The 25,299-nt window shown below is 37.8% G+C and overlaps 1 protein-coding gene across 50 annotated transcripts in view; it reads left to right on the forward strand.

The window, feature by feature from the left end:
- ANK2 (ankyrin 2) overlaps positions 1-25,299 on the forward strand; it is a 371,582-nt gene that overhangs the window by 235,159 nt on the left and 111,124 nt on the right. For 36 of the 50 annotated variants that reach the window (XM_074823462.1, XM_074823464.1, XM_074823465.1 and 33 more), the window contains 5 exons: positions 11,001-11,099; positions 15,012-15,197; positions 15,675-15,698; positions 17,832-17,930; positions 19,091-19,189. In XM_074823462.1, coding sequence (XP_074679563.1) covers positions 11,001-11,099; positions 15,012-15,197; positions 15,675-15,698; positions 17,832-17,930; positions 19,091-19,189 — 507 coding nt within the window. The remainder of the gene's footprint in view (positions 1-11,000; positions 11,100-15,011; positions 15,198-15,674; positions 15,699-17,831; positions 17,931-19,090; positions 19,190-25,299) is intronic. The other 14 variants (XM_074823460.1, XM_074823509.1, XM_074823474.1 and 11 more) reach the window with 1 other exon arrangement.

The following is a 25,299-nucleotide window of genomic DNA, read 5'->3' on the forward strand; positions in this document are numbered from 1 at the left end:
GGTGATCCTCTAGGTACTTCTGAATTTCAGTGGGGAATTCAGAAAAAGTCCTCGGGGGGCATTGAAATATTTCATTATGCAGAACCATGGAAGTGGAACTGGCTACTTGCCACTCTCACCACAGCCCCCTCCTCACACTTTCACTGAGCCCAGTGGCATCTTTCTTTCACAGCTGGATCACTTCTTTACCCCAAACCTATTCTTAGTTGTTGCTTGTGCATTAGAATAGTAATTCTTTTTTGTAATCTTCCTCTCAATGAGTGTCTACTTTTGCAACATATTAGGAATTCTTAAGCCAATTCTTGATCTTTTTTCCCAGGCGGAAGAAACATCACCAGATTTAGTCAATCCAGTGTTTCGCTTTGATAAATTACCATTTGTCTCTGTTGCTTTCTTATAAAGTCAGATTATATCATCTGACTCATGTATAGGCATCAGAGATGTCTGATAACTGGAATATTAGCCTGTCAAATGTCAGCTACCCTGACTGCAATAATCTTAACAATAACTGAGTCTACCTGTAGACTGTCCCCTGTGGCAATGATGCTGAGCTGTTCTGACCATGCGTACATTAACGGAATGGATCTGTCCTGACCTTCCTCCATTCCAAACAAGGTCAAAAAAAGTTAGCCTCATGCAAAGAGTTGCACATCCTAGGATGAGGTAATTTGACAAATGTCAAGTGATTGAGGTACAAAGAGCTGAAAAGTAAAAGACAAAATGAGGAAATACAGTTCATTCCTGTTCATTAACTGTAAGGGAACTATTATATCCTGGAGTCATGTAAGAAAAAAATGATTCCCCTCAATATTAAAATTTCTGCAACTGAGTTTAGAATAATAACAGTGTTCCCCTGTTAGCTGCTAAGGTTGTGCTTTGACCATTGCTTTGTTTAGGGCCCTCACAAAAGAAGGAGCTACCTTTTAATCATTGGATTATTTAAAGTGACCCAGATACAGAAAGCACGGATTAGATAAATCGGTCCTCCCCCAAGCTGATCTTGTTATTTAAAAGCCCTCCGGTTTCCTTTCCTAGATATCCTGCTCTAAGCTCATTGCAAACACGTTAGCCAAAATAATTCTGTTTAAATTTGCCCCCATTATGGTTACTGCTTCTTATTTCAACACATAGGAGATGCTGTCATGATTTCTAGAGTATTCTTACTGGGACTATTAATCAGATTGAAGCAATCCTTAGAGTAGCACAAAATTTCCAGCCTCAATATGCTTTCCCAAAAAGGAGCAATAAGAGAGCTCGTTGAATGTCCATATTCAGTGTTTGCAACAAAAGCAAAGGAAGGATTTAGATGATTCTCTGAGAAGTGATTGGTTTATCTCTCTCAAGATGGCCTAGGATTGCTCTCCCCCTGGTTTGTAAAGATAATCTTACCTTCAGAATGGAGCATATTTTTCAGAGTATTTGCTACTCCATTATGACAAAAGGTTTTAATTCCACCAACTGGGTTTTATGCTTTTATATCAGTATATTTAGACAGCCAAATTTTTAGCTGCTCTATATCAAGAGGAGTCATTTAGCTGCAGTTCATCATTGCTAATGTAATAAAGGATCAGGCCCATTATCTCTTCTCTGAAGGGGGTAAAAAAAGCAAGAAATGCCTTCTGGAAGATTATATGGATTTTGAGAGATGTAAACAAAAGTAATACATGAATAACAATGAAAGAACAGATATATTTATTCATCCTGCCTTAAACTAGTCCAAGTTTCAGCTGCCTGTCTCTTACAGTGATTATCAGTTAATGATAAACAACCCTTATTCCTGATCTTGAAGTATGATCTCAGGCAAATATGGAAGTAGAGTTGAGCGTGATGCCTGTGCATGCAAGACTGAAGCAGTACTTACAGATTGACACAGAATTACAGGATAACAGAGTGTGAACATAAGATAATGATTGTTAATATCAGCATGTTCATGTGGGACTTCCCTATTTCCCCAGATAATTCATACAGTTAAAAGGAAAAATAATCCTATGAGGATGCCCAGTTTATGGTGTCACCTGCAGAAGCAGCAGTGTGGTGATCTGGAGATATGGGACTGGTTGGCTTTCTCTCAAAAGCTGCTCTGAGGATCAGGAGCTCTTAAAGAACAAAGGAGGGTACTGAGCCAGTTTGATGTCTGTCTCTGGGGTCCCAACTGCAGCTATAAAATAACTGAACGTGTCAGGATCTCAACCAACAAAGACTGAAAACAAGCTGGAGATATTTACAATATATGTCTTAGCCTATTTTGTTAACTTACAGAATCTGTTAAAGTGCTGTGAAGGGATGAATGGTCCAGGCTGAAAGATTTTAATTTAAACAAATAGTGGTTTTTTTCAGCTAATAATGTGATACATGACCTCTAATATTTATTCTTAAAATGCATAAACTTTGGGAGCCTGCAATAAACCAATATACCAGCTGGAAGGGTAAGGGCTCACTAGGCCAACGTATGCCACATTTCACCCCAATGTAAAGATAAGAACCAGGCAGTGGAAATGTTATCCTCGTGTATGTATGAGAGTGTAGATATAACTGAGTCACAACCAAATAAATGCAAGTATTTTATTTATAACTTTAGTGCAATACTGTCTTCATTCCAGCCCTCAACCTTATACATAAATTGTTGTTTTCAGTACTGCTTTTTCTTCACCATGTTTGGAAGGCAAACCCCAAATGCTGTTTTGAACGACTGCCCAGAATTCCAATGTGAGAGACTGCCCTGGCTAAACTTTTGGGCCCTAACCCATGCCCAGTGTCAAAGTTGTTTTCTTGTGCATGACTAATCTATTCTTTTCCCTTCCCATTATTCTTCATTAGCTCAGTTTCTGTTACAGGTTCTCTCTTTGTAAAAATGACATTTTCAAGGCACAGAACATCTTGATTTCTGCCTGGCTGTGTTTCAGGCTCTGTTGTTGCTTTGCTGTTCTTGTGGAGAAAATCGTGATATTTGAAGCTGCTAAAATAGAATGTTTGTGCTCTTGAAATTTGGCATCTGAGCTAGGAAGTGTGATTTACGGTAAAATACACTTCCTAAGAGAGGGGGGTTCTTGTAACAGTGAGGCAACAGGTGTCATATACATAGTGCTATAGTTGGAGTTCTGTGTGATCTCTCATGAATGAACTTACCAAGTTCATCACAAACCCAGGCAACATCATTTATCCATAGGCTTTATAATTATTGCAGTGGTGTAAGTATAGAGTGAAAACCACTATTTATATTACTAGGGAATCAGTGAGACAGCTGAAGGGGTGGTACTATTTTCAGTGTAGGCTTCTGTGTCGTTACATTATTTAAATTTATATATTACAAATTAGTTTTATGATCTGTCATCTCAAATAAGTAAATATTCTTTCATTGTTTTGTTTGTTTAACTATTTGGCCCAATGAAGTAGAATCACTAGCCTCCCTAAATCAAGTAATTCTGGCCTTTTTTCTAAAGGTGTTTATTGCCTTTACTCTTTACAGACCGTGTGGGCCTCAGCATCTGCTGTGTGTAATGAATGTAAGGATTGTCATCTAAATGATTAGCTAACACTTGTTGGGGAATTTTACAGTAGGTCAGAATCTAGTAGCTCTCCTGTGCCCTTACAGATGTGCCACTTTACATGGAATAATTCTGTGCTCACAAATACTTACATCTAATGTGTGTGTCATCCTTTTTACTAGCACTTTCCAGCTTTGTTATAAAAGGAAATGTTACCCCAGGAAAATTAATATATACCAGTGTGCTTCTTATTTTGAAACATGGAGGAAAGAATCTGGTCAGAAAACATAAGGTGCTTTCATCGATACCAGAAATCCACGGTATTTAATTTAGCTGGTTGTTGATGTATCCAAAAGATCTTTTTACCGAATCTCTCTTTCTCCTAATGTGAATATAAGATAAAACAAAAATTCCCTCCATGAAGGTGCTGTCAGCATCAGAACAGCGTAGTTGGAGGGGCAGGAGGACAAGAGGGGAACAGGGTGCTCTTTCTTCCTCAGTCTTTCAAGGGTTGAGCCAGATGTGAAGCTGGAGCAAATTACTTCTCTGAGAAAAAGGAAAGAATCCTCAACTGAATTATGTTTCTCAAAGGTACTATCTGTCTCTTTTGCACTGGTGTTGGTTCAGAACTTGTCCTCATAGTTGAAGTAGAATCAAACTCCCTGCTAGGGTCCCAGGGAGAACATACAGATGAATATCAAACTATCTACTGAATATTGCAATGGTACATTTTACACAAATAGACTTCTTATGATAAAGCATTTAAGGATAAAATCAAGCAGTGTACGGGTGGTACATGTCACACCTCGGCAGCATTGATCTGAATGCTTGGTAGGCACTACAGGCTCACTGGAGAAAAAAGTGCAGTAGTTTTCCAGGAGTTTCAGTTGTTTCAACTTGTGAAAGCCTGCTAAAATACATCAGTTTAAATACAGTTGTTTACTAACACCCTTCCCCCCCCGCCCCCCAACCAAAACAAAGCCTGAAATGCTTTTTTAGTGTATATAGTATTATACAGTTAATATTTAGAGTTCCAGTAAACATGTTATTTCTAATTCTCTTTAGTCATAGATGTAATAAAAGGTAGTTTCCTTCTAGCCACCTTTGCATTCTCAATTTCATGTTGCTTAAGCTGTCAGTCGAGTAAGATGGGCTCTTGATTCGAATATTCACAGTCTTTCTTTGGAGTAGCCCACTTCCCCTTGACTGTATGGCAAAATGAAACTTCTTAGGCACCTTAAATTTGGTAACTTAAAATTAAATGCCGTGAATTTGCCTTTAGCATATCTTCACAAATTTGACAATTGCATATTTGCTTGAATATAAATATGCATGTAGTAGTCCAAATATTTCTGAGATTTTTTTTCTTGAAAAAGAGTGTGGATTATATGTTTGTTTTATAGAAAATGTATTTTAATGGAAAAGAAAGAGGAATGTGAATAATTGGTTACCGCTATATAAAACTTCTGGAGTTTGGCATAAGCTAACCAAAAAAAAGAAACTTTCAAAGTAGGTACCTTGATCTGTCCTTAATTCACCCTTTTAGGCAGAGAATCTGTCCTGCTAAGATACAATCCTCTTATGAAGAGTTTATTTTTAGACTGACTGAAAATAATGCTCTGAGCGGAATGCACAACAAAGTTCCCAGAATTGTGATATTGTTGATTCTATCAAGATGTGCGTTCTGAATTTAGCTTGCAGTGTTGCATTTATTCGTAACTCTCATATTTCATAGACTAAAATTAATTAATTGCTTGGATTGTTAGAGGACTTTTCACAGAATCACAGAATGGCTGAGGTTGGAAGGCACCTCTGGAGGTCATCTTGCCCACCCTCCTGCTCAAGCAGGGTCACCTAGAGCAGGCTGCCCCAAGGTCATGTCCAGATGGCTTTTGAACATCTCCAAGGATAGAGACTCCTCAATCTCTCTGGGCAACCTGTGTCAGTGCTCGATCACCCTCACAGGAAAAAAAGTGTTTTCTGCTGTTCAGAGGGACCCTCCTGTGTTTTGGTTTGTGCCCAGTGCCTCTGGTCCTTTTCTTCCCTGCATAACATTCTCCTATTCAAGAGAGAATAGGCTTTGCTGGACTGTTTATTTCCTCTCCTGTGGAGATTATTGAAGACGGAGATGAAGGGAAACAGCAAGTGAAGGCAGAGTTACCTTCTTTTAAGTGTTAAGGTGAGATGTAGATATCACTGATGTAGGCTGATCTGTGGAAAAATGGGGATAACAGGGAGTTGAATTGTATGTCACTGAATAAAGATTTAAATCAGGAACTTGCCCTTCTTGTTGAAGTTGAGCAATATTCTGAAAAGTAGAAAAAATCCTGAAACAGTTATTGAATTTAATGGCCCCCGAATGATCATGATCTTACTGTGTAAAATGATATATTAACACATAACCATAAATCAGAAGATTTTGTAGTCTGTATGAGCTGTTTCATGAGTAATCTAAGCTTGTCTCGCCCTTGTCTCATTCTTGTCTCATCCTTTGTGTCAATATCTGTTCCTTTTTGGGGCTGGCTTAAATTCGAACAAGAGCAGAAAGAGAAAGGAGGCAGGTAGAACAATTTCACAACAGCTTTTCTTAGGTTGTGTTAAGTGTGAGGTCCTGTGAAGGAAACTCTGGAGTGACCCAAAGGAAACAGAGCTTTTATATGGGCAGTGTTTTGTGTACAGAATCTTCACTGAATGTTGCTTGAGAAGCGCAGTTGCAGAATTGTAGTAAAGGTTGCAGAAAAAGCCTATCTAATTTGGTTTTAATCTGTGACCTTGAGAAAATAACTTTTTCATTTCCTTGATATGAAGCAAAACTGGGGTGAGAATGCTACCAAAGCGCCAAACCAAGAACCAAGGCAGTAAGGTGGAGAGGCGTAGGAGGCCTGGGTTGGGCAATCTGCTGATTGTGTTGACCTTCTGACTGGTAATTACACCTTGAAGAGTAAGTAGGAATGAACATTTGCTGTATGTAAACAATTACATTAGATGTCAGATATCTTGTTTTCCCTGGTAATCTCAGTGATCTTCTAATACAGTCTTAAACAGTTCCTGGAGGCCTTTAAAATAAAATAGATACGTTCATCTGGATTTACATTGTTATTTAATCACAGGATCTTCATGGACAGGCATGGGTAGGCTAGTCATGCGAATGCACTGGCTACTAATCAGAGTTTGGAAGATGTGTGCTTCTGATCATTTGGTACTGCATGCAAAGAAAAGCCTGCCATAAAATAAAGCTCAACCAAGCTATATAACTGTTTGTATGATTTTCTAAATGCTCTAATAATCCCTCTGCTTCTTCACACTGTGTTCTTCATTAGGGCTTGGGCAAAATTTAACGATACAAATTCTGAGTCATATATAGACTTGCCAATTTGCATTAATAGCTTGAAGAATCATTGAGAGCTACTCATTTTTGCAAATTAGCAAGTAAATCAGTGAATGTAGTAGGAAGAATGGAGTATGAAATATACTCTATTTTTCTAGCGTTAATTTCTCATTATAACTTTACATTATAGCAGTAAACATCATGCAGTATACATTTGTAAGGATAATGAAATCTGAGTACTCTGTCCTCACTACAAATACTCTGATGAAATCATTGTTTGAAAATGAATGTTATATATCATTACAAAATTAATTTCTATTTTTCAGATGATGCACAAAATCTAAACATACAGACATAACATAATTACACAGCCAGGCTTTCAGAAAAAGCAAAATAAAGTCTATTTCTTCTTTTCCAGGTCTCATTTCTATGCCACAGTCTTTTTACTTTATTTTTAAATATTTTTACTTTAAATCTGGACTGTGTTTATACAGTATGGGATCATAAGCTGAAGGAAAATTTATTGAATAAAGATTCCCCAGCCCTGGCCCAATAAAAACCCTCTGTATCCCATTCCACAGGCTAAAACAAAGAGGGGAGGGGTCAGTCTCCTTTGCAATATATCCATGGAGAATCATTAACCAGAATGTCATCAATTCAGTAGGAGACACTTTGGGGTGGTGAAACAAAAGTCTAGGGAAAATATATTTTCTTCAATTTGGAGACATCTGGACTCTTGAGCTTTGAAATATCTCTAGAAGCAGAACACAGAAACCAAGTATTAGCATATAGCTCTCTGAAACTAAAAGCTGAGAAACTGGGAAGGGGATTTTAGATTAAGACAAGTAAAGGAGATGAAGGAAGCATATGCTTTTGTTGTGGGCATTTCCATTTAACTGCAGGACTGGCTGAGAGAGAAACTTGCTGTACAGGCTACAGACAGACAGACACATCATAGGAACTATGCAGGCTGGGAGGAGGCCTGGAAGTCCTGGGGTCCAGTGAACAAATGAGAAGGGAGAGCTCCAGCAGGGCTAGCAGGTAATCCCACTGGGCAGAGCTCAGCTAAGGAGAGCGGTAATATTGGGAATCATAAAATAGGAGTTTTCTGGACAAGAGCTAGAAGAGTTAGGGTCAGAAACACTGTAGTTAGAAGCTCTGAAACCTATTCTTCACTGAGAAGGCAGACTTCACCCTGCCAGCAGAAGAAATTGGGCTTGACCTTGCCAGGGGGAGAAATTCAGGGGAAACTCTTTTAGTGTGTATTGTATAGGCACTTTTGCACATAGATCTTGGCATGCTGTTGCAATTTCCAAGAAAATATATACAGTAGTTTTAAACTATAAATAAAGCTTGAAGAAAAAAAAAAGGCTATGATTTTATGTGCAAGAATTTCCTTACCCCCAATTGTTGTAGTTTCAGCTACAATTCTAGCACATGAAGAGGATATAATGTGATATAACGGGCACTCTTCTGGATCTCTGTGTGGAAAAGCGTTTAGTACTTCTTGGTACTAAATGGTCACGAAGTCATATAAGTATTGTTTATGGTCTCTTAATCCAGGATTTATTGTCCTGATCCTGTTCCAGAACTAGGGACTTGAGTTGATTAAAAAAAAATTCTTCAAAGCTTTTAAGCAAATTGATTTACTCTTGCTAGAAAATTCTCATATTCCCCAATTTATATTAGTCAGTGTGATCTTTGTATTCATCCATGTAATATTCAGTGATAGAAGGATTTTATAAATGGCACGTATTACCATTTAAAAAACTGCTACATTAGACTTTAATATTAAAATAGTGATGAGGAGGGTGGAAAATTACTATTAGTTATACCTAATAGGTTGCCATTTTGTTTCTTTCTGGAGTGGGAAGGAAAACCGAAACAGTGAGCCAACTCAGTTACCTGCAGTTTTCTCTGTGCTGTTCTGTAGGAGCGCAATCGAAAAGAAACCAATCTGTTCCTAATTCCCACTGCCAGCTCAGTCCCTGTGCCTGGCAATCCCCTCCCTTCTGCACCTCCCTAATTACACACTGAACAGCATTCCTTGTTTGCCTAGTTTGTGCTTCCAGTTTGCTGCCTGGTTTTAGCAGTGATTTGGGAAGAGTGAAGCTGCCCGTCAAAATGCAGTGCAGACTCATGTTGCTGTTAAGAGGCTTTTCTTGATGTCTAACCTGAACTTTCTCTCCAGCAACCTTAGCAAACTATGTGCTTTTCTGCTTGTTTTAGTCATCATGAACATGCAGAACAAACCTTTACCCTCCTCTTCAAAGACTGTTATCTTGTTTGCCTTCAGTTTTGCCTTTCCAGACAGAATAACACCAATTACTAGTCTCTTCTCAAAGAAAAATAGCTTCCCCAGGGAGATGTATTTTTATGCCAGTGCAATGGTTGTCTTTATTACAGCAGAATGAGCTCATTGACCAATGGCCTTCTGGTAGACCGCTATGACCTTCAGGTCCTTTTCTGCAGAATTCTTCTCTAACTTGTCATTCCCTGTTTGCATAGTTTGTTTTTCTTGCAGTAGTGGAGAAACTTACATTTGTCCTTATTAAATTACATTTCCAGCTCTTTTCTTCAGGGTAACAGGAACCTGTCAAATTATGATCCTGTTTTGTGGTGTACTTGCAAACCGTCTCGTTCATGCTGTCTGTAACTGTAATAAGAGCACTCTATTTCATCCTTCAAGTCATTACTGGGAATATTGGATAATACCTGCCAAAAACAGACCCCTGTGCAAAGTCACTCAAAATACACCCCACAGTTTTGGCACTGAACTGCTGTTAACTGTTCTCTGGGTGCCATTTTTTAATTATATGTCCCGAGATAGTTGATGGAAGTGCCAGAATATTATGCAAAGCAGTATTAAAAGACTTGCTACAACATATATGACATATATCATATGACATACATAACATAAATGACATTCGTTGCCTGAGCAATCTCCTACATTTGTAAATGCAGAGTGGGATTGTAAAGACATCAATCCTACAATCAACTGTATTATCTAGTGACTGAAAAATGAGATTTCATTTCATTAGGAAATTACTGGAATGTTTCCATAGCAAGTTTGCTAGAAGGAATATTATTGGTTTCTCTGAAACAAGGCTCTTCATTATCAAAGTATTTGTATTAATTCTGACTGTGTAAATGCACAAGCTTATCATTCAAGATAAAAAACATTATAAAAAGATTAGATAAAAAAACCAAGATAAAAAAAAATTTGAATGCTTGAGGTCTGGTTTATGGCTTATGTTCTAGCTAAAAGTGTCATTCCAAGACAGAAGAATATTTGCAGAAGTATAGGTGATTGTGTCCTCTTATGTTATGTGATAATCTACAGAATATTAAATAATTTTCTAAGGCCTTTCTAACAATCTTAAAAACTCTTAGGAGAAAGTTATTAATCAGGCAGACAGCTCACTTCCACGCCTTTCTTTCATAAGGATTTTGTAGCTAATTAGTCACAATTGTTTGCATTAAAGTATTTTAATGGGAAGAAAGGACTTAAGTTTCTAATGAATTTGTCTGTAGTTTAATCAACTTCAGGAGAATTTTTAAAAATTTGTGTATGACCCAGAGCAGATTGTTTTAAGGACTCTAGGACACTTTAATGAACATTTATAGTTAAGTGATAGATGAATTTACTGTATGTCAGAAATGTAGTTGTTACTTTGCAAGGTTGAGTTCCTTTATGTTTGATTTTCAATGTTTTATGTATTGCAGAATTTTATGTAGTATGTTAAGCCTTTGTCATCTCCACACAGTTTGTCATGAGGTATGGACTTTATGGTCTCCAGGGGATGATGTCTTTGATTCAGTTAATGTAATAAACGGAAGAAACTCTTGCTTTTCTGTCAGCTTTCATAAAACTTTATTGCCAGCTTTACAGTCCCTGAGCATTATCAGCAAGGAATAGCTGTATTATTAATTAGTGTGTCCATTGCTTCCTTAAAATATGCATCAAAAGAAAATGAGTGTGAAAACCTGTAGAGTTTTGTGGGCTTACTTGGCATTAAACATTACACTATTAAAAAATACAAAGTTGTTCTATTCTACTTACATACTTAAAACATTTTGTCTAAAAAAGCAAAAATGCATTTTTTAGCTGTGTATTTATTTTGGATTCATTACTGTTGGTATATTCCACTTCCTTGTTACAGTATTTTCTTGTGTGTTCTTCCTAGAATGGCTTTACTCCTTTATATATGGCAGCTCAAGAGAACCACATTGAAGTGGTGAAATATCTCCTGGAGAATGGAGCCAACCAAAGCACAGCTACTGAGGTGAGGTATATTATTCTTTCTTTACACACGCTCTTATTTTCCTTTGCCTTTATATTCAGATAGCTTAAAATCAGAAGATTTTTGAAATGGAGTATTTTGAGAACTTTGACGCTTTCATTTCAATCAGTTGTATGTATTAATCTTACCCTTTTTTTCCTTACGTGCACAGAAGACAAGGGTGAACTGCTCTGGAAGTGGTGAAAAGTCAAGGGATGAAATCCAGCCTGATTCATTTAACAGTAAAATTTCCACTGACTGTATTTTGTGCCCATTTCTTCTATCAGCTTTCTGGAGAATTTTCTGAAAAATGAATGAGGCTTTGAAGAGAGGTCCTTAGGGCTGCAGAAGGAGGCCAAGGTGGTATTGTCAGGGGAACGAAGTGAATAGATCATAGGCTAAGTGGAGAGGTACAACATTTCATTTGAACAGATATACCTCTCCGACAAAGCCAGTGAAAACTCAAGCATCTAGGAGTGCCATCACCTGAGCAACAGGGCTATCTTTGTGCTGCTTTTTCATTTTCACTTTAAGATCTGGGCAAAGATCAGTGAGTAGATTATAGCATGTATCTCCCACTCTCAGCTGTATAAGGGATCTTCTGGGGAAGGTAGTTTGGAGGCCTGCTTTAGCTTCTTCCTCAGCCAGCTGAAAAGTGTGTGGAACATAATGTGAATACCGTAATTAGGACTATGAGGACTGTGTCCAGAAGGGTGTCTCTGTATAGTGTAAAATGGTATAAAAATAATTAGTATCAACAGTTGTTGACAATCTTCCTTTTAGATTGGGTCTTGATATTCTAGATGAGTTCAGAATATTTTCTCTATAGAGAGAAAGTGAGAAACAGGCAAGTGCATGCACAAAAGTGGTGGGTGGAGTAGGCTCTTTGTGGTGCTGGGTTCACAGGTAGAAAGGAGCTTCAGGTGGTCACTTATTCCAACCTCCTCCTGTTCCCCTAAGTGAGGACTGATGACAGCTGGACTTCCTTGACCAGCTACTGTAACTCTGATTCTGAGGCCTGTCTGTGACTTTGTGTAACCTATCAATATTCATTGTCTGTGATTAGAGTAAATTGGAACGCAAATGACTAGCAAGGATCACATCAATTTGCTCAGCAGTCAGTGTGCTGTTTTCTTCTTGGACACTTTATTTCTACTGCCAGACCACGTGGGTATAAATATGCAGAAGGATGGTATTAATTGATAGGTTCTGGATTTAACTACAGTGCTGTGAACCTGCAGTAACTTCAGTGAAAGCAGGGCAGGCACCAAAGTAAGTGAGATGAGACTCCATCTCAGGAGAAACATCTCAATAAGAACTTCCTTCTGCAAATAAGAGCATTTGAGGGCAATGGGAGAAAATCCTAGGTCATGAGGACTGTGCTCAGCCTGTTTCCTCCTCTTGCTGTTCTCTTTCTGTCAAATGTGCTTTTACTCCAAGCCAAGGGGACGAGTGAACAGGCTCTGTGCTGCAAAGTGTGTTGGCTTCGTGTTTCTTCTGTGGATATGGATGTGATGTGTTGAAGTAGTAATAGGAAAGTTCTTCTCCTGTCAGAGCTTTTGTTCATGTTTATTACTTTTCCCTAGTTTGTACAGAAACTTGCCTATACTGGATTACCTTCACAAACAGATGAATTTGAAATGATGGTGCATTTATGCTCACTCTCCTTTCCTCTAAGCCAGACTGCTAGTGTTAACAGCTGCTTTACTGTCTGTCTTTCAATGGATACTGTACATTTGATGACAGGTCCTAAAATAATGCTCTCATGGCTTGCATATATGGTGATCATGTTACATGTCAGCCTTCTGTAATATGAAACCCTGTGTGATTGCCAGGCAACATGGCAGAAACACACTCCTTGTGAAGGAGCCACGTGGAACTGTGGCTCTCCAGGAGCCCAGCCCAGCTACAGCCTGCAGTCACCTGCTTGCAGCCTTTCTCCCAGTAACTTTTACTGATCAGGTGCACTGGAAGTTCATTCATCGGTTTACAGGAACTGTCAGACTGAGATGGTTATAATTAATGTGGCCTCTGCTTGAATGCAGACATTCAGGCATCACTGGAACTCACAGTATAGTCTGATTTTTTTTTTTTAAAAAAAAAAGGCAGGGGGGAGAAAAATCAAATGCCCACCGCTCTGAACCCGAGTCTGAATCAGTTTTCTTCCATCAGAAAGGCCAGTTCTCACTTTTGTAGCTTGGCAAGTAAAGGCCATCTACCCCCCTTATCACTTAACTAGGTAAGTTTTGGTTTCAGGTCTTGCTGAGGTGATGGTTTCAGTGATTTGAGTATTACTGAAGGGTGGCCTGAGCCACTGCCTTCACACATGCCCAGAGTTAGTGTCATGAACAGAATGAAGAAACGGTACATTAAGTAAGGTGGGATGGCAGCCTGAACTGAGGATGCAACTGAAATACATTGAGAAGGACCTTCTGTTTGGCATCAAAGATTGGCTATCCTTATGTGGGGAAGTGGGGAATTGAAATGCCTTCTCTGAGCTCTGGTCAGCCTTCCTTCCTAGAAGCAATAGCAGAGGGAATGCAGAAAGAGTTGTGTCCTTTTAGAGGAGGATGGAAGATAAAGCGGTGTAAATCAAATGAACGATCTTGTCTTTGAAGCTTTGAAACTTGCACTGCCTTTGGATATATTTCGTTTCCTCTAACGCTTACATACGTAGATATACAAAATGAGAGTAAGGATGAGCTCAGTTTCACAGGGCCTCTAATCCAGGATTTGTTCTCATGTTCCCAGAGGCGAAAGGCAAATGCATTAAGCCATTTCAACACCTAATGTAGCCACAATCTCAGAATTATCTTTACAGTTCAGCTGTTTCATCAGCTGTTCACCCTTTTTTAATTCACTGTACAGAATTTAATCTCTATCACAGAAAGAAACCATAGTAGTATCGCTGTTACAATGCACCTACCCACAGTTCTACGCAAAAGGGAGTGTATGTTATTGGATTACTAAGGGGAAAAATTGCTTTGGCAATTCTTCAGATGTTTCTTTCAGCATATGTTAGCTCTTATTCCTTCCTAACTTGTCCTTTATTATTTTATCATCTTTTCATATTCCTATTCCCAATTAATTCTGTGTCATTCCTATGCCTTTTACAATGTATCTAAATCAGTTTTCTCACTTTCTGGCTATAATCAGCTCTTTAGTTGTTTCTTCCTACCTAGACATAGAAGACCTTGTTTTATTCCTTTCCCTTTTCTTTCGTTGTTAATCACCATGCCTCTGGTCACAGACTCAGTTAGAGAGCTGCTTTGTTCCTTGTGGTTCAGCCACCCTCCGATGTAGCATGTGGTTACAGCACATACGTGCTTGGGCAGCATGCAAGACTGGAGCTAGATTCAGTTTTATAGTCAGAATAAAAGATATGGGAGCAGGCAGTACTTCAGCTGAGATAGCAAGATCATGTGACACATTTTAAAGCATTGGTAATCTGGGACACTTGTAACTGAGAATGGAAACAGCAGCAAATGCATCCAAAGATATGCTTTCTTTTCGCAGAGACATGAGATACTCAGAAACAAGTTCCCTATATATTTTTCACATCTAATTTGTTCAGTGTTTGCTAATCCTTACCAAAATATTGCTAACAATATGCTTTGTGGCCCATTTTAAGATGAGAAGTAATTAAGAAACATACTGTAGAATGACCCTGTGCTTGTACTTGACTTAAAAAAAGACTACTTTGAAATGGAAGAAGTGTGCTTCTGATATGTTTGAAATCATATCTGGGTTAAAAAGTTGTGCTTCTGATGTCATTTCACTGGAGATGGTGGTGCAGAGGTAGAAAACAGCTGGTAATCTGCTTATCAAATTTCTATGTGTGAACAGCGCTGTGCAAATCACTGAAGCTGTGTGTCCTTCAGCTTACTGAGCACATCTTGTTTTCTTCTCTACCAGGACGGTTTCACTCCTCTAGCTGTTGCACTGCAACAAGGGCACAACCAGGCGGTGGCCATCCTCCTGGAAAATGACACCAAGGGGAAAGTGAGATTACCGGCTCTGCATATTGCCGCTAGAAAAGATGACACCAAATCGGCGGCGCTCTTACTGCAGAATGACCATAATGCCGATGTGCAGTCCAAGGTAACATGATGCTGCCACAGAGGTAACAGGGTAGTCACGCAGCTGAGTGCCAATGGGCAACAAACTTTACTTCCTTTGTCTTAGTGGTTAAAGGTAATTTCTTTTGTGGGGAAAGACAAGTTGCTCGACCAGTATCACCAGTAATATATCTACTTTTGCAGTGTTTAGTTACACAGTAATTACAAACAACCCATTTTTCTGCTTTTTAGTTATACCTCCCATTTCTTTGGTAACCAGCTTTCTGTCATTATTTGTAAACCAGAAGACACTGAAATGGAAGCAGAATCACTGCTTCCTTATTAAATAGGATACTGGTTTATTGCCCATGGGAACAGAGGTTGTATTTAAAGTTAATGCATGCTTGAGTGGCTTTTCCCATAATTAACAGCATAACTCATTTCAAAAAGCAACATAGTTCTTCGTTTTGTGGCCAGTCTTTAATATTGTTCCTCTTTTTCCCAAACCATGCTGCATCAGATGATGGTGAATAGGACGACTGAGGTACCGAGATCAAAAATTTTTAATTACTCTTTCTGTTACTTATAATTATTTTCTCTGCTCTGTGGCAATATTTCTTTATTATTTAGCATTAAAAGGGAAGATATGGCTCTTTTTCAATACATAGAAATTTGTAACTCAGCAAACCTATTTTATTACCCCTTTGTCTTAGAATTTCTTTTTGAAATTTGAAGTTTTGAGAATTTACATCAGTTCAAAGAAGTCTGAAGTGAGTAATGGGGCTAAGAGGATAAAGATGCGTTTCCAGCTCAGTTTCATTAATTATGAAAATGCACTCACTTGACGTAACTAAATTAAGGTGTCTGGCTCAGCCAAAATAATGGTAAAATTCATTTTCCTTCTTTAATAAATATCAGGTTCTCTGAGGTAAAAACTTGTTCAGAGTGTCTGCTTATTTTTACCATTATTCTTATTAGGATCTTTTCAATAAAGTTTTGAAAAGTGCTTAAGGGATAGCACATAATCAGAATTTACCTGCAGCAGATAATACTACATTTCTCATACGGAATCTGGAGATACAACTCTCCAAGCACTTCTACTAGAAATCATGGGTCTGATTGGTTAGAACTGTGATTTCTCCCCTGAAGATTATTGTCACATTTAGGAAAAACAATTATTTCCAAGAATGCGGTCATTATTTGAATGCCTGCTTTTAAATAATGGAGTTTCTCTGTTAGGTGAAGGAATTAATTTTGAATGCACGCACCCGTGTGAAAGTGGTTCAGGCTTGTGGTGTGCACACATGAGCAAGTTGCCTGGAGGCAGCCAACGATGTGAATGGAAAGGGTGACAGCTTCTCTCTGGCATCTGCCCATGGGCACGTTCTTCACTGTGGTCACTGTGAAAGGGTTACTTCTCCTTCACTGGCCCTTACGGTACTTCGCAGTACCTTGCATTTGTCACCAGGCAAATGTGTCCACAAGAAGGTAGTTGTTAATGCAATATGCATTCAGTCTGTAGCTTAATGTGATATTGTATTTGTGTGTGTAATATCCTCAGCAGATATTTGCCTGGTAATTTATCACAGCAAGGAGAGGATGAGTTTTAATGAGTGTTTGACTGTACATTGACCAGGATCACCTGTGGGCTGACAAGGGAGTAAATGGAATTAGGGTAAAATAGTGGGCTGATTGCAGTATCTTTTGGGAATAAAGTTGATTTCAGAGTGCAACATCTGCCTACATTTCTTTATTCCATGAGTAGTTTAAAATGATGATTTGTTCACTGAAAGAAATGAAACCTGGTTGAAAATATGGTATAGTCTAGAATCCAAAAGTATTTCTCTCTTTCTATAAGTAACAGTAAGATCTGATCAAATCAGTGTAAAGCTCTTCAGGGAAATCTCAGAAGCAAGTTCCTTTCTACTTGAATTACTTATGAGACTAAAAGCTTGCTCTGTGTTCTAGTTCCTGAAAAATTAATCTCTTTTTATGTTGTTGTCAAGCAATTCTATATCTCATAGCTGGAGTGGGTTTCACCTTCTAGTTTTCAAGAGGCGATAAGTAAATTGTATTTTTTCTGATGTACAGATGGCAAAGTTTCTTCAGATCCTTTGAGATCCAAATTGTATATAAATATAAATAGTTATGATTCTTATACTATGCTACTAAGTGGTTTCTTATGTACAAAATTCTTGGGTTACATATTGAATAACCACTGCTTTTTCAAAAAAAAAAAAAAAAGAAAAAGGAAAAGAAGGAAATATGTTGTCAATATTTGTAAGAGCAGTAAAATAAGAGTCCAACAACTTTTGTGGTCATTTATCCAGTAAACAAATGCAGCCCAAAAGACCCATGTTGCTTCCAAATTGTAATAAGGAAACTTCTTTTATTTTCTTTAAGAATGGCTAATATTATTTTTTTATGATGAAAGCTACTCTTCTTACTGACCACTGATTCAGAAGACTGAATTGTAGAATGAAAGAATAAAGCACTTTTGGTAACCTCTCATATGAGAACTGCACTCTCTGCCTGAAAAGCTATGCTATATTATAGGTGACCTGGATAAGATCGACATGATACATTTGTTTGCCAGCAGCTTTTAAAATCAAGTTCTAGTTAAGTTGATTATCTTGTATGAAACGATTTCTATAATGAGGGCTGTTTCCCTTTGTAGAGTGGCTTTACACCTTTGCACATAGCCGCGCACTATGGAAATGTCAACGTGGCAACGCTCCTGCTAAACCGAGGAGCTGCAGTTGATTTCACAGCAAGGGTACGGGTAATTTCTTTCTCTTCTTAATTGTAATGGTCTACAAAAGTGGGAGTGTTTCTTTGTGTAATTTTGAGTCATGAGGAAGTGAGGAGCAAAGTAATGCTGGAGTTCTGTTGCGTTCAAAGACATGTTTTTTGCAGCAATTCTTAAAGATTGCCTCCATGCGAGGCATCAGAGTCCTTGGGAGTTGAGTAGTGATGAGTATTCCCAGCTGAAGGAAGCAGGCTCCTTTGACTAGCTCCAGAAAGCTGATATTCTCATAATGCGTTAACTCACTTCAGCTTTTCTGTCAGTTAGACATACCCCAGAAATACACGTAGGATTTACTGGTTTATTCACTATTTACTATACTACGCTGATATTTTCACATATAAGCATATTTTGAAAAAGTAAAGTAAGGTATATTGCCATTATATAAATGAAACAATAAAAGTACTAATTAATCATGACTACTCTTCTATGGTCAACAACTGCAGAGCTACCTAATGTAGTCTCTTTGCTGTTGTACATTACACAGTTTGAAGTGCGGAATCTGGTGCCATGAAAACCTCTGGTAATCTGTACCTCAGCATAGCTACTGGATCACAAGTTTTCTGTTTAATTTTGCCAGATGTACTTTGAATTACTTTAGGCTTCTGCCTTTCAGACTGACTTCCTCCAGTTGCCAATCTGGAATAGCTGCTAATATTACTACTTTCCTCACCCAAAGTGTTTGCAAGGACTTTCAGCCTAAACAGGACCTATTCCTTTACGCTATTGGCATTACACTAAGAAGGTTTCTTTGTGCAGGAGTCGCGCATTTGTGTACTCTCTGTATGTTGCAATGATTTAAATGCATCAGTGTTTTGTGAATATTGACTCATTGGGACTCTGATATATGTTTGTTTATTTGTCTGACTCTGGGACTGTGATGTTTGCTGCTTTGGCAGATGCGCTTCTTCATTTATTAAAAAACTCCAAACAATGAATAAAGATTCTTGCTTAGAAAGGAATTACTAACTCTAGCTTATATGGTGTGTGCCTAGCTCTGATGCTCAAGTACATTTTTGTTTTTTCTCTACAATGTGATGGTCTCATTTTTTGTGATCCAAACACAAATTCACCACCATTATACACCTCCAAATCCATCATGCTCATTGTTTGTTCTTTTCATGGTGTAGAATGGAATCACCCCACTGCATGTGGCTTCCAAAAGGGGAAACACAAACATGGTGAAGCTCTTGTTGGATCGTGGAGGGCAGATCGATGCCAAAACCAGGGTGAGTCTTTCTGTTCCCTGAATATGATGTTGTTCCTTCTTGGGAATGGATTGGGATTTTTGCTTGCTTGTTTTTGTTTTGTTTTGTTTTGTTTTTTTAAGCCAGAGACTGGGAACACCAAGATTGATAGGTAGGAATTCAGCTTCAGTAATTGTGTCTTGTTCTCTGTTCTTACAGTGAGACATTAGATGTGGCTGTTATAAATGACTTTAAAAAAAAAAAAAAAAGTTCAGCTGAACACAGCTCCAAAAATGTTAAACATTGCCTCTTCACAAGTGTACTCCTTTTGAGACTTGGACCAAATTTAAATTGTGACTCCAAAAATAATTTATAAAGCAATATTTTTGTACCTTTTTTTAAAAAAAAGGATTCAGAATCCTACCTTTAGTTTTCAGATTGTAATTTGTTTTATGTAGGCTGTTTTCTATGGTATCAGACTAAAGAATGGCAGGTATTGGTGATAGTAGGAAGCAGAAATACTATTTCCTTTAGTCTCCTGTATAACCTACCTACATCATAGAAGAAAAAGCTGATGAAACCGATCTTTTTGAGGAAATAAGCCTGTTAGTAAGTCCAGCTTCATATGACACAAGAACATGCATACTGCACAGCAATGGAAAGTGCAGGGTCTGGACTCAGCTAAGCGTTTCAGTCCCCTGACTCTTAAATGTCTGTTCCATTCATAGTATGCCTCATGAAAACCGCTGTAGTGGGCTGGCAGTCATTTTTTATTGAAGAGTCAATACTGGGAACAAGTAATGTACTCTGTGCCAGCAGCCACTTACCTCTTTCCGAGACTAGCCATAGAGAATTAGATGATTCTCACTGGCTTCCTCCACCCAGTTAAATGCCACGCCAATACTGTGCTCTTTGTTTATGGGTGATTTTGCAGTTGTTCATGACAAAAGAAAAACCCCTGAATTTATATGGGCAGGGTTAATTATTTCAAATGGGATTTTGGAGTCACCTAGGAAAATGCGGTCATTTATGCGAACTGAACTGCACAGGACTTGTTCTTGAAAGCTGCTGGTTTTTGAGCACTAATCTGCAAAATTGTATCTCCAAGTAATAGAGGGTGTTTTAGAACATAGAGTTTAGAGCTGGATGTAAAAGTTTTTGTTTAATAAGGTAGAAAGGTAGAAGAAGGTAAAGGATATTGCAGTCAATTACCTTTGTGGTTGATTCAACCTCTGCAGTTACTTTGATATTAATTACATCAACCATTTTCTGCTTCATAAGCTAGGAAGACAATTGTGATTATCATGTAACTTTATATGTGATTATGATTTTGATTTCTGATTATTTACAAAATGATGTCTCTCTTGTTCTTTTTTTTCTACCGATGATGGAAAATGCTGCCTCTCATGAAGGCCTGCAGTAAATCATCCCTGGTCAAATTTTCCACAATAAGTGTCTAAAATTTCATGGTAAAGAAGCATGAAATGGTAATAATATGATGCAGTCAGGATATTCCACATACTCATAAGCACCATAGTTGTACAGAAATGGTCTATTTGGCCTGTGGAATGACAGTATTGAATTCACCTGTTTCCTGTTCAGTATTTAGATACTTGTTTTAGACAAGTTGTCACAGATGATTGTAAAGGACATCTTGGATTTTAAGAGGGGAAGGTATATTACCCTTCCCCGTTCACCCACAAAGATTGATGTGCAGTTGTGAATGAACCTGAAAGAACAGGACTTTGCCCAGTGTAGGTGGAAGGTGCTAATTTTAGTCTTCTCATTGTCTTGGCTTCTTGCCCTTTGTCAGCTGCTACATTAGCTCAAAAGCTGTCAGCACAAAGATATCGGTGAAAACCAGTAGAGGTATCCTAAAGCACACATACCCCAGTTTGCACAGGCTCAGCAGCTTCCTCTTGCTTTCATCTTCTGCCTTCTCCCTGCTCAGAGGCACATGGTGGTGATTGGCTGCATGTACTTCACAGTGGGGAAGATTCCAGAGCTTTGGTTTTGCTGTCAGTGTCTCTGTGGCGTGATCTTGTCTTCATGCCAGGTGTTTATATCGTCTCGGTGTCTTTTTCTTTCCCCTTTGCTTTGTCCGCATGCCATGTGTGCTTTGCTATGGCCGTGAGTATGTAGGGTATTGAAGAGGTAGGTTGTGTGTTGCATGCCATGCATACATGTGTTTTGTACCTTAAAGGACAGACTTCTGCCTTCTCCACCTCGGTACTAACATGCTTGCCTTTCCATACTCGCCTTTTCGCTTCTTGTGAGGAACACCTGCTTTCTTCCAGTAGGTCAGATTCACTGAAAAACAGTAGAATTAAATGTACTAGGATATTTCATCGCTGGATAGCTTGGGCTTTTATTCTTGGTCTCCATACTGCATCAAAATAAGCTCTTTGGTTAAAAAAGTATTCATTGCTTTCATTCAGTTTATTTTTAACTCGCTTTATTACATGACATCTGATGATGCATAAATTAAGATGCAGAAACTTATTTCTACAGATTTTAGATGAGCCTCGATACTTTAATTTTGCAGAGTTAATATATGAAATCTTTTTATGTTTGAAAATATCCCATTGGAGTGATCCATTAGGAGCCCTGTATTGTCTAAAAAAAATAAATTCAAATGTGCGTTCTTCAAAGGAAGTAAATTATGCATGTGTCCTACTCTTCCATAGTTAATGTTGCATGTCAGAGGAAAGCCTTGCTTACTGCAGGAATTACATATTTTTATTTTCTATATGTTTAATACCATATTTTCTGAAACTTTATGGCATTTCTCAGAATATAAGGATGTAGAATTGCTAGTAAATCTGCTTGCTACAGTTATAAATTTTAAAATATTTTACTTAAATTTTTTTGGCAAGTTATACCATTTTTCTGAACTAACTACTAAATAAGTTTTTAAAATGGGGAATTTAATTTCTCTTTTATATTTTATCTAAAGCAAAAATGTAAACTCCATTCTCAGTTTTATTAGTACTGTCTGTTATATCTATGTTTGTGCTACTTATATTTACATACAAGCCTTATCTGGAGTTTTGTTTGCTAAGTAATTAACAGGTAAAATTTCTTATGCTAAAATATTTCATATTTAAAATCTTAGTCAAACCTATATTCTCTACAAGTTTACCTGATTAAGAACTTCAGTGACATATGTTTGTTTAAAAATTTAAAATTTAGCTAAACTTATGACTTGTACAATTTATGGTGGTAGACCAGTGGAGTTTGGTTTCAGAAGGAATTGTGCAGACTGTGGCTAGGAAACTGTGCAGAAACTTGTTTTCTAAAAGATGGTGGAAAGTTCAATTTATGATTAAATCGATGTCATGTGGTCAAGAGTAACATGGCAATTACCAGTTCTCACATTGAGAGCAGGAAAGCATTTGCAGCCTTCCTGAAACATAGTCATGATTATTACAGAAACAATTATTGGAAGCATTTAAAAGCAGAGCAATTTCAGCGTGGCCAAAATATATATATATATTTCTATTAAAAAAAAAATCTGATATAATGAAATAGTAACAGTAAGGATACGTGGGATATTGAAATGTTACTATTAGAGGGGTTTAGGAGTATTCTTTATGAATGCAGTTTTTGTCATATCTTTGTTTTTATCATCTCTGTCTATAAATTGTATAGCAAAAAAAGAACAAGAATGTGAGGCTTTTTTAGTTTTTGTATGCTTTTTTGCTTTTAAAATACAGTGTTATTCACAAGCCTTTGACACCTTACTGGTTTTTCCATTTCTGTGGGACTGTGCAAACACCCTTAGAAGGCGGGGGGAGGAACACTTTCATCTGTCTCAGATGCTGAAGTTGACACACTTTTGTGTTGTTTCTATTGAATCTTGCCAACATTGAAATTAAATTTTTCTTGCTCTGGGACTTTTCTTTAGACTCCTCTTGCAGGCTCTTGTCCAAAATATTTACAGTTGAAAAAAATCCCTGGAATGAATCAGAGCATCTAGTCTTGGAATGGAAAGCTTATTGTGTGGGAAAGTAAACACGTTGTGTGCCTGGAGTGTGGCAGCTGGAGCTGGAGAAGGGGAGTAGATGTGATAATGGTGGGGAGAAAGTCTGGTATGCCATTTGGGTTGGAGAAGGGCCACAGAAAAGAAAGGAGGCTCAGCTGGAGCTGAAAGAAATGGAAGGTCAGTCACAGAGATGTATGATACCAATGGGAAAAAAAAAGGAAGCAAGCTGTGAGGGGTGGAACTCTTTTTTTTTTTTTTTTTGGGGGGGGGTGGTGGTGTCTTGAGTTTTTGTGGTGATTGTGATTCAGACACCCCTTAACACTTGTTCTGGGAACCTATTGAGATTTATTTGTAATAATGTCTCCTTTTGTATATATGCATCCTGATAAAATAGGCACGGCTCTGCTATTTCCTCATGGTAGTAGGTTTCCCACCATAAAGCCATTGTAGCAGGATCTTAACCCTGTCTTGGCACTATGCTGTGTTTACAGTGCTTTTTCCTGCAGTAAAGCTGCTGTGACATTTTCTTCTCGTCTTCACGCATGCACAGAGCACTAATAATTCATTGGCAGTTTTTGCCATTCCTAAAGCAGTGTCAGATTATAAATATCTAATCACAATGCAGATATTTGCTGTAAAAAATTTAGTGGATTCATACAATGTTTTCAAGGCAGTGGGAAGGGATGTTGTACAGATTATCTAAGCCAGCTATATAGATAGTGACTATTATTTAGACTTATTAAAGTTAATATCTCATTTCTCAAGCAAATACATGGTATATTTTTTGCTGTATTTTTAAAGTTTGTACTTTGAATGACGGACCTGGAGGAATACTTCAGAGTGTGTTTAATTAGGCCAAGATTCTGAGAGCTTAGAGCAAGACGGACACTTGCCTCATTCATTTTTAAAGAGATGAGGTTTAGTAGTAATGAAAAATGAACAAATGAAAAGGCCTTTATTTTTTTCAAGAAAAATTAGACAATTTTGCATGTCTAACATACAGAATGCTAAAATTTTATTTCCTCTATATAAAATGAGAATATGCAGCTGCAGTTGAGAAGAATTCTTTGATAATTTGGCTTTTGTTCATGTGCTATCATCAGTCTTCGTTTGAAGGAGCACTGAATGTGCACAACTGTCCTTCTTTTAAGGTGCTCCCCATATAATTTCCCATTAAGAATCTCTCATAAGCACAGCTTCCTTTTATCTCGGTCTCTCTGGTAAGCTCAAGTAAAGCATTTTAATCACTGTGAAATGACCCAATAATTTATCTTCCTGAGCCTTGCAGTTAGGAGGCATGCACAGAATTCAGAATTAATTTTGCAGGTTAAAAAATGACCAGTGATTGATTTTCAAGAAAAAAAAAGACAAAATTTTACCTTCCATTTTGCGAGCTATTTAAGAGGAAATTAGATATGATGGAATTTCATGGCTTCCATACATACAGAGAGGATTGTAGTGTCCTAGCTGTTGGTTGCATTGCAAAGCATGAGCTGGGAGAGTACCACATATGGGAACAACAGAACACCAGGTACAGGATGTCATTTGGAAGATGAAAACATTTACCTTGCTGTTATGTGCTATTTGGGATGAGGAGATAAGTATTTGTCATCTTAAAACATAAAATTGCTGGGTTTCTTGTCTCTCAGCTTGGCGGCCTTTGATTTATGGGATATCCATTATCTGTGCTTCAGTCTGTGTGTCTTCAACCCAGTGTTGTGTGTCCTATCAAATGATGTGTTTGGTATTTTGGTCAGCATGTGTTCTTCAATTTACATGGTGTACCAATTAGAAATGGAATGATTAAAAAGTACACAGGCAAACTCCTGCAATAGATTTAGAGCACTGAGGTTCATTGCAAATAGATAATGGTGCAGAAGAGGACTAATTTGGTGCCCCAGTGTGTCTCCTGATGTTGCCTAATGTCAGTCTGTCCTCATTGTATTATGTACTAATTCTTCTACTACAACAGCCTTCTCTTTGCAATTTCTCTCATCTCTGAAGAAAACATATAAGCAAAAATAGAATTTAAAGTATTAAATAGACAATAATTTAAAAATATACATGCTGTTTTCCCCAGGGCAGAAAGAGGTAAGAGAAGAGGGTTATATGGGAAGGCTGCAAAGCATATTGCTTCATTCACCTATTGGAAAGTGCACAGATAGTA

Source organism: Strix aluco, chromosome 4, assembly GCF_031877795.1.
Source record: "Strix aluco isolate bStrAlu1 chromosome 4, bStrAlu1.hap1, whole genome shotgun sequence".
NCBI lineage: Eukaryota > Metazoa > Chordata > Aves > Strigiformes > Strigidae > Strix > Strix aluco.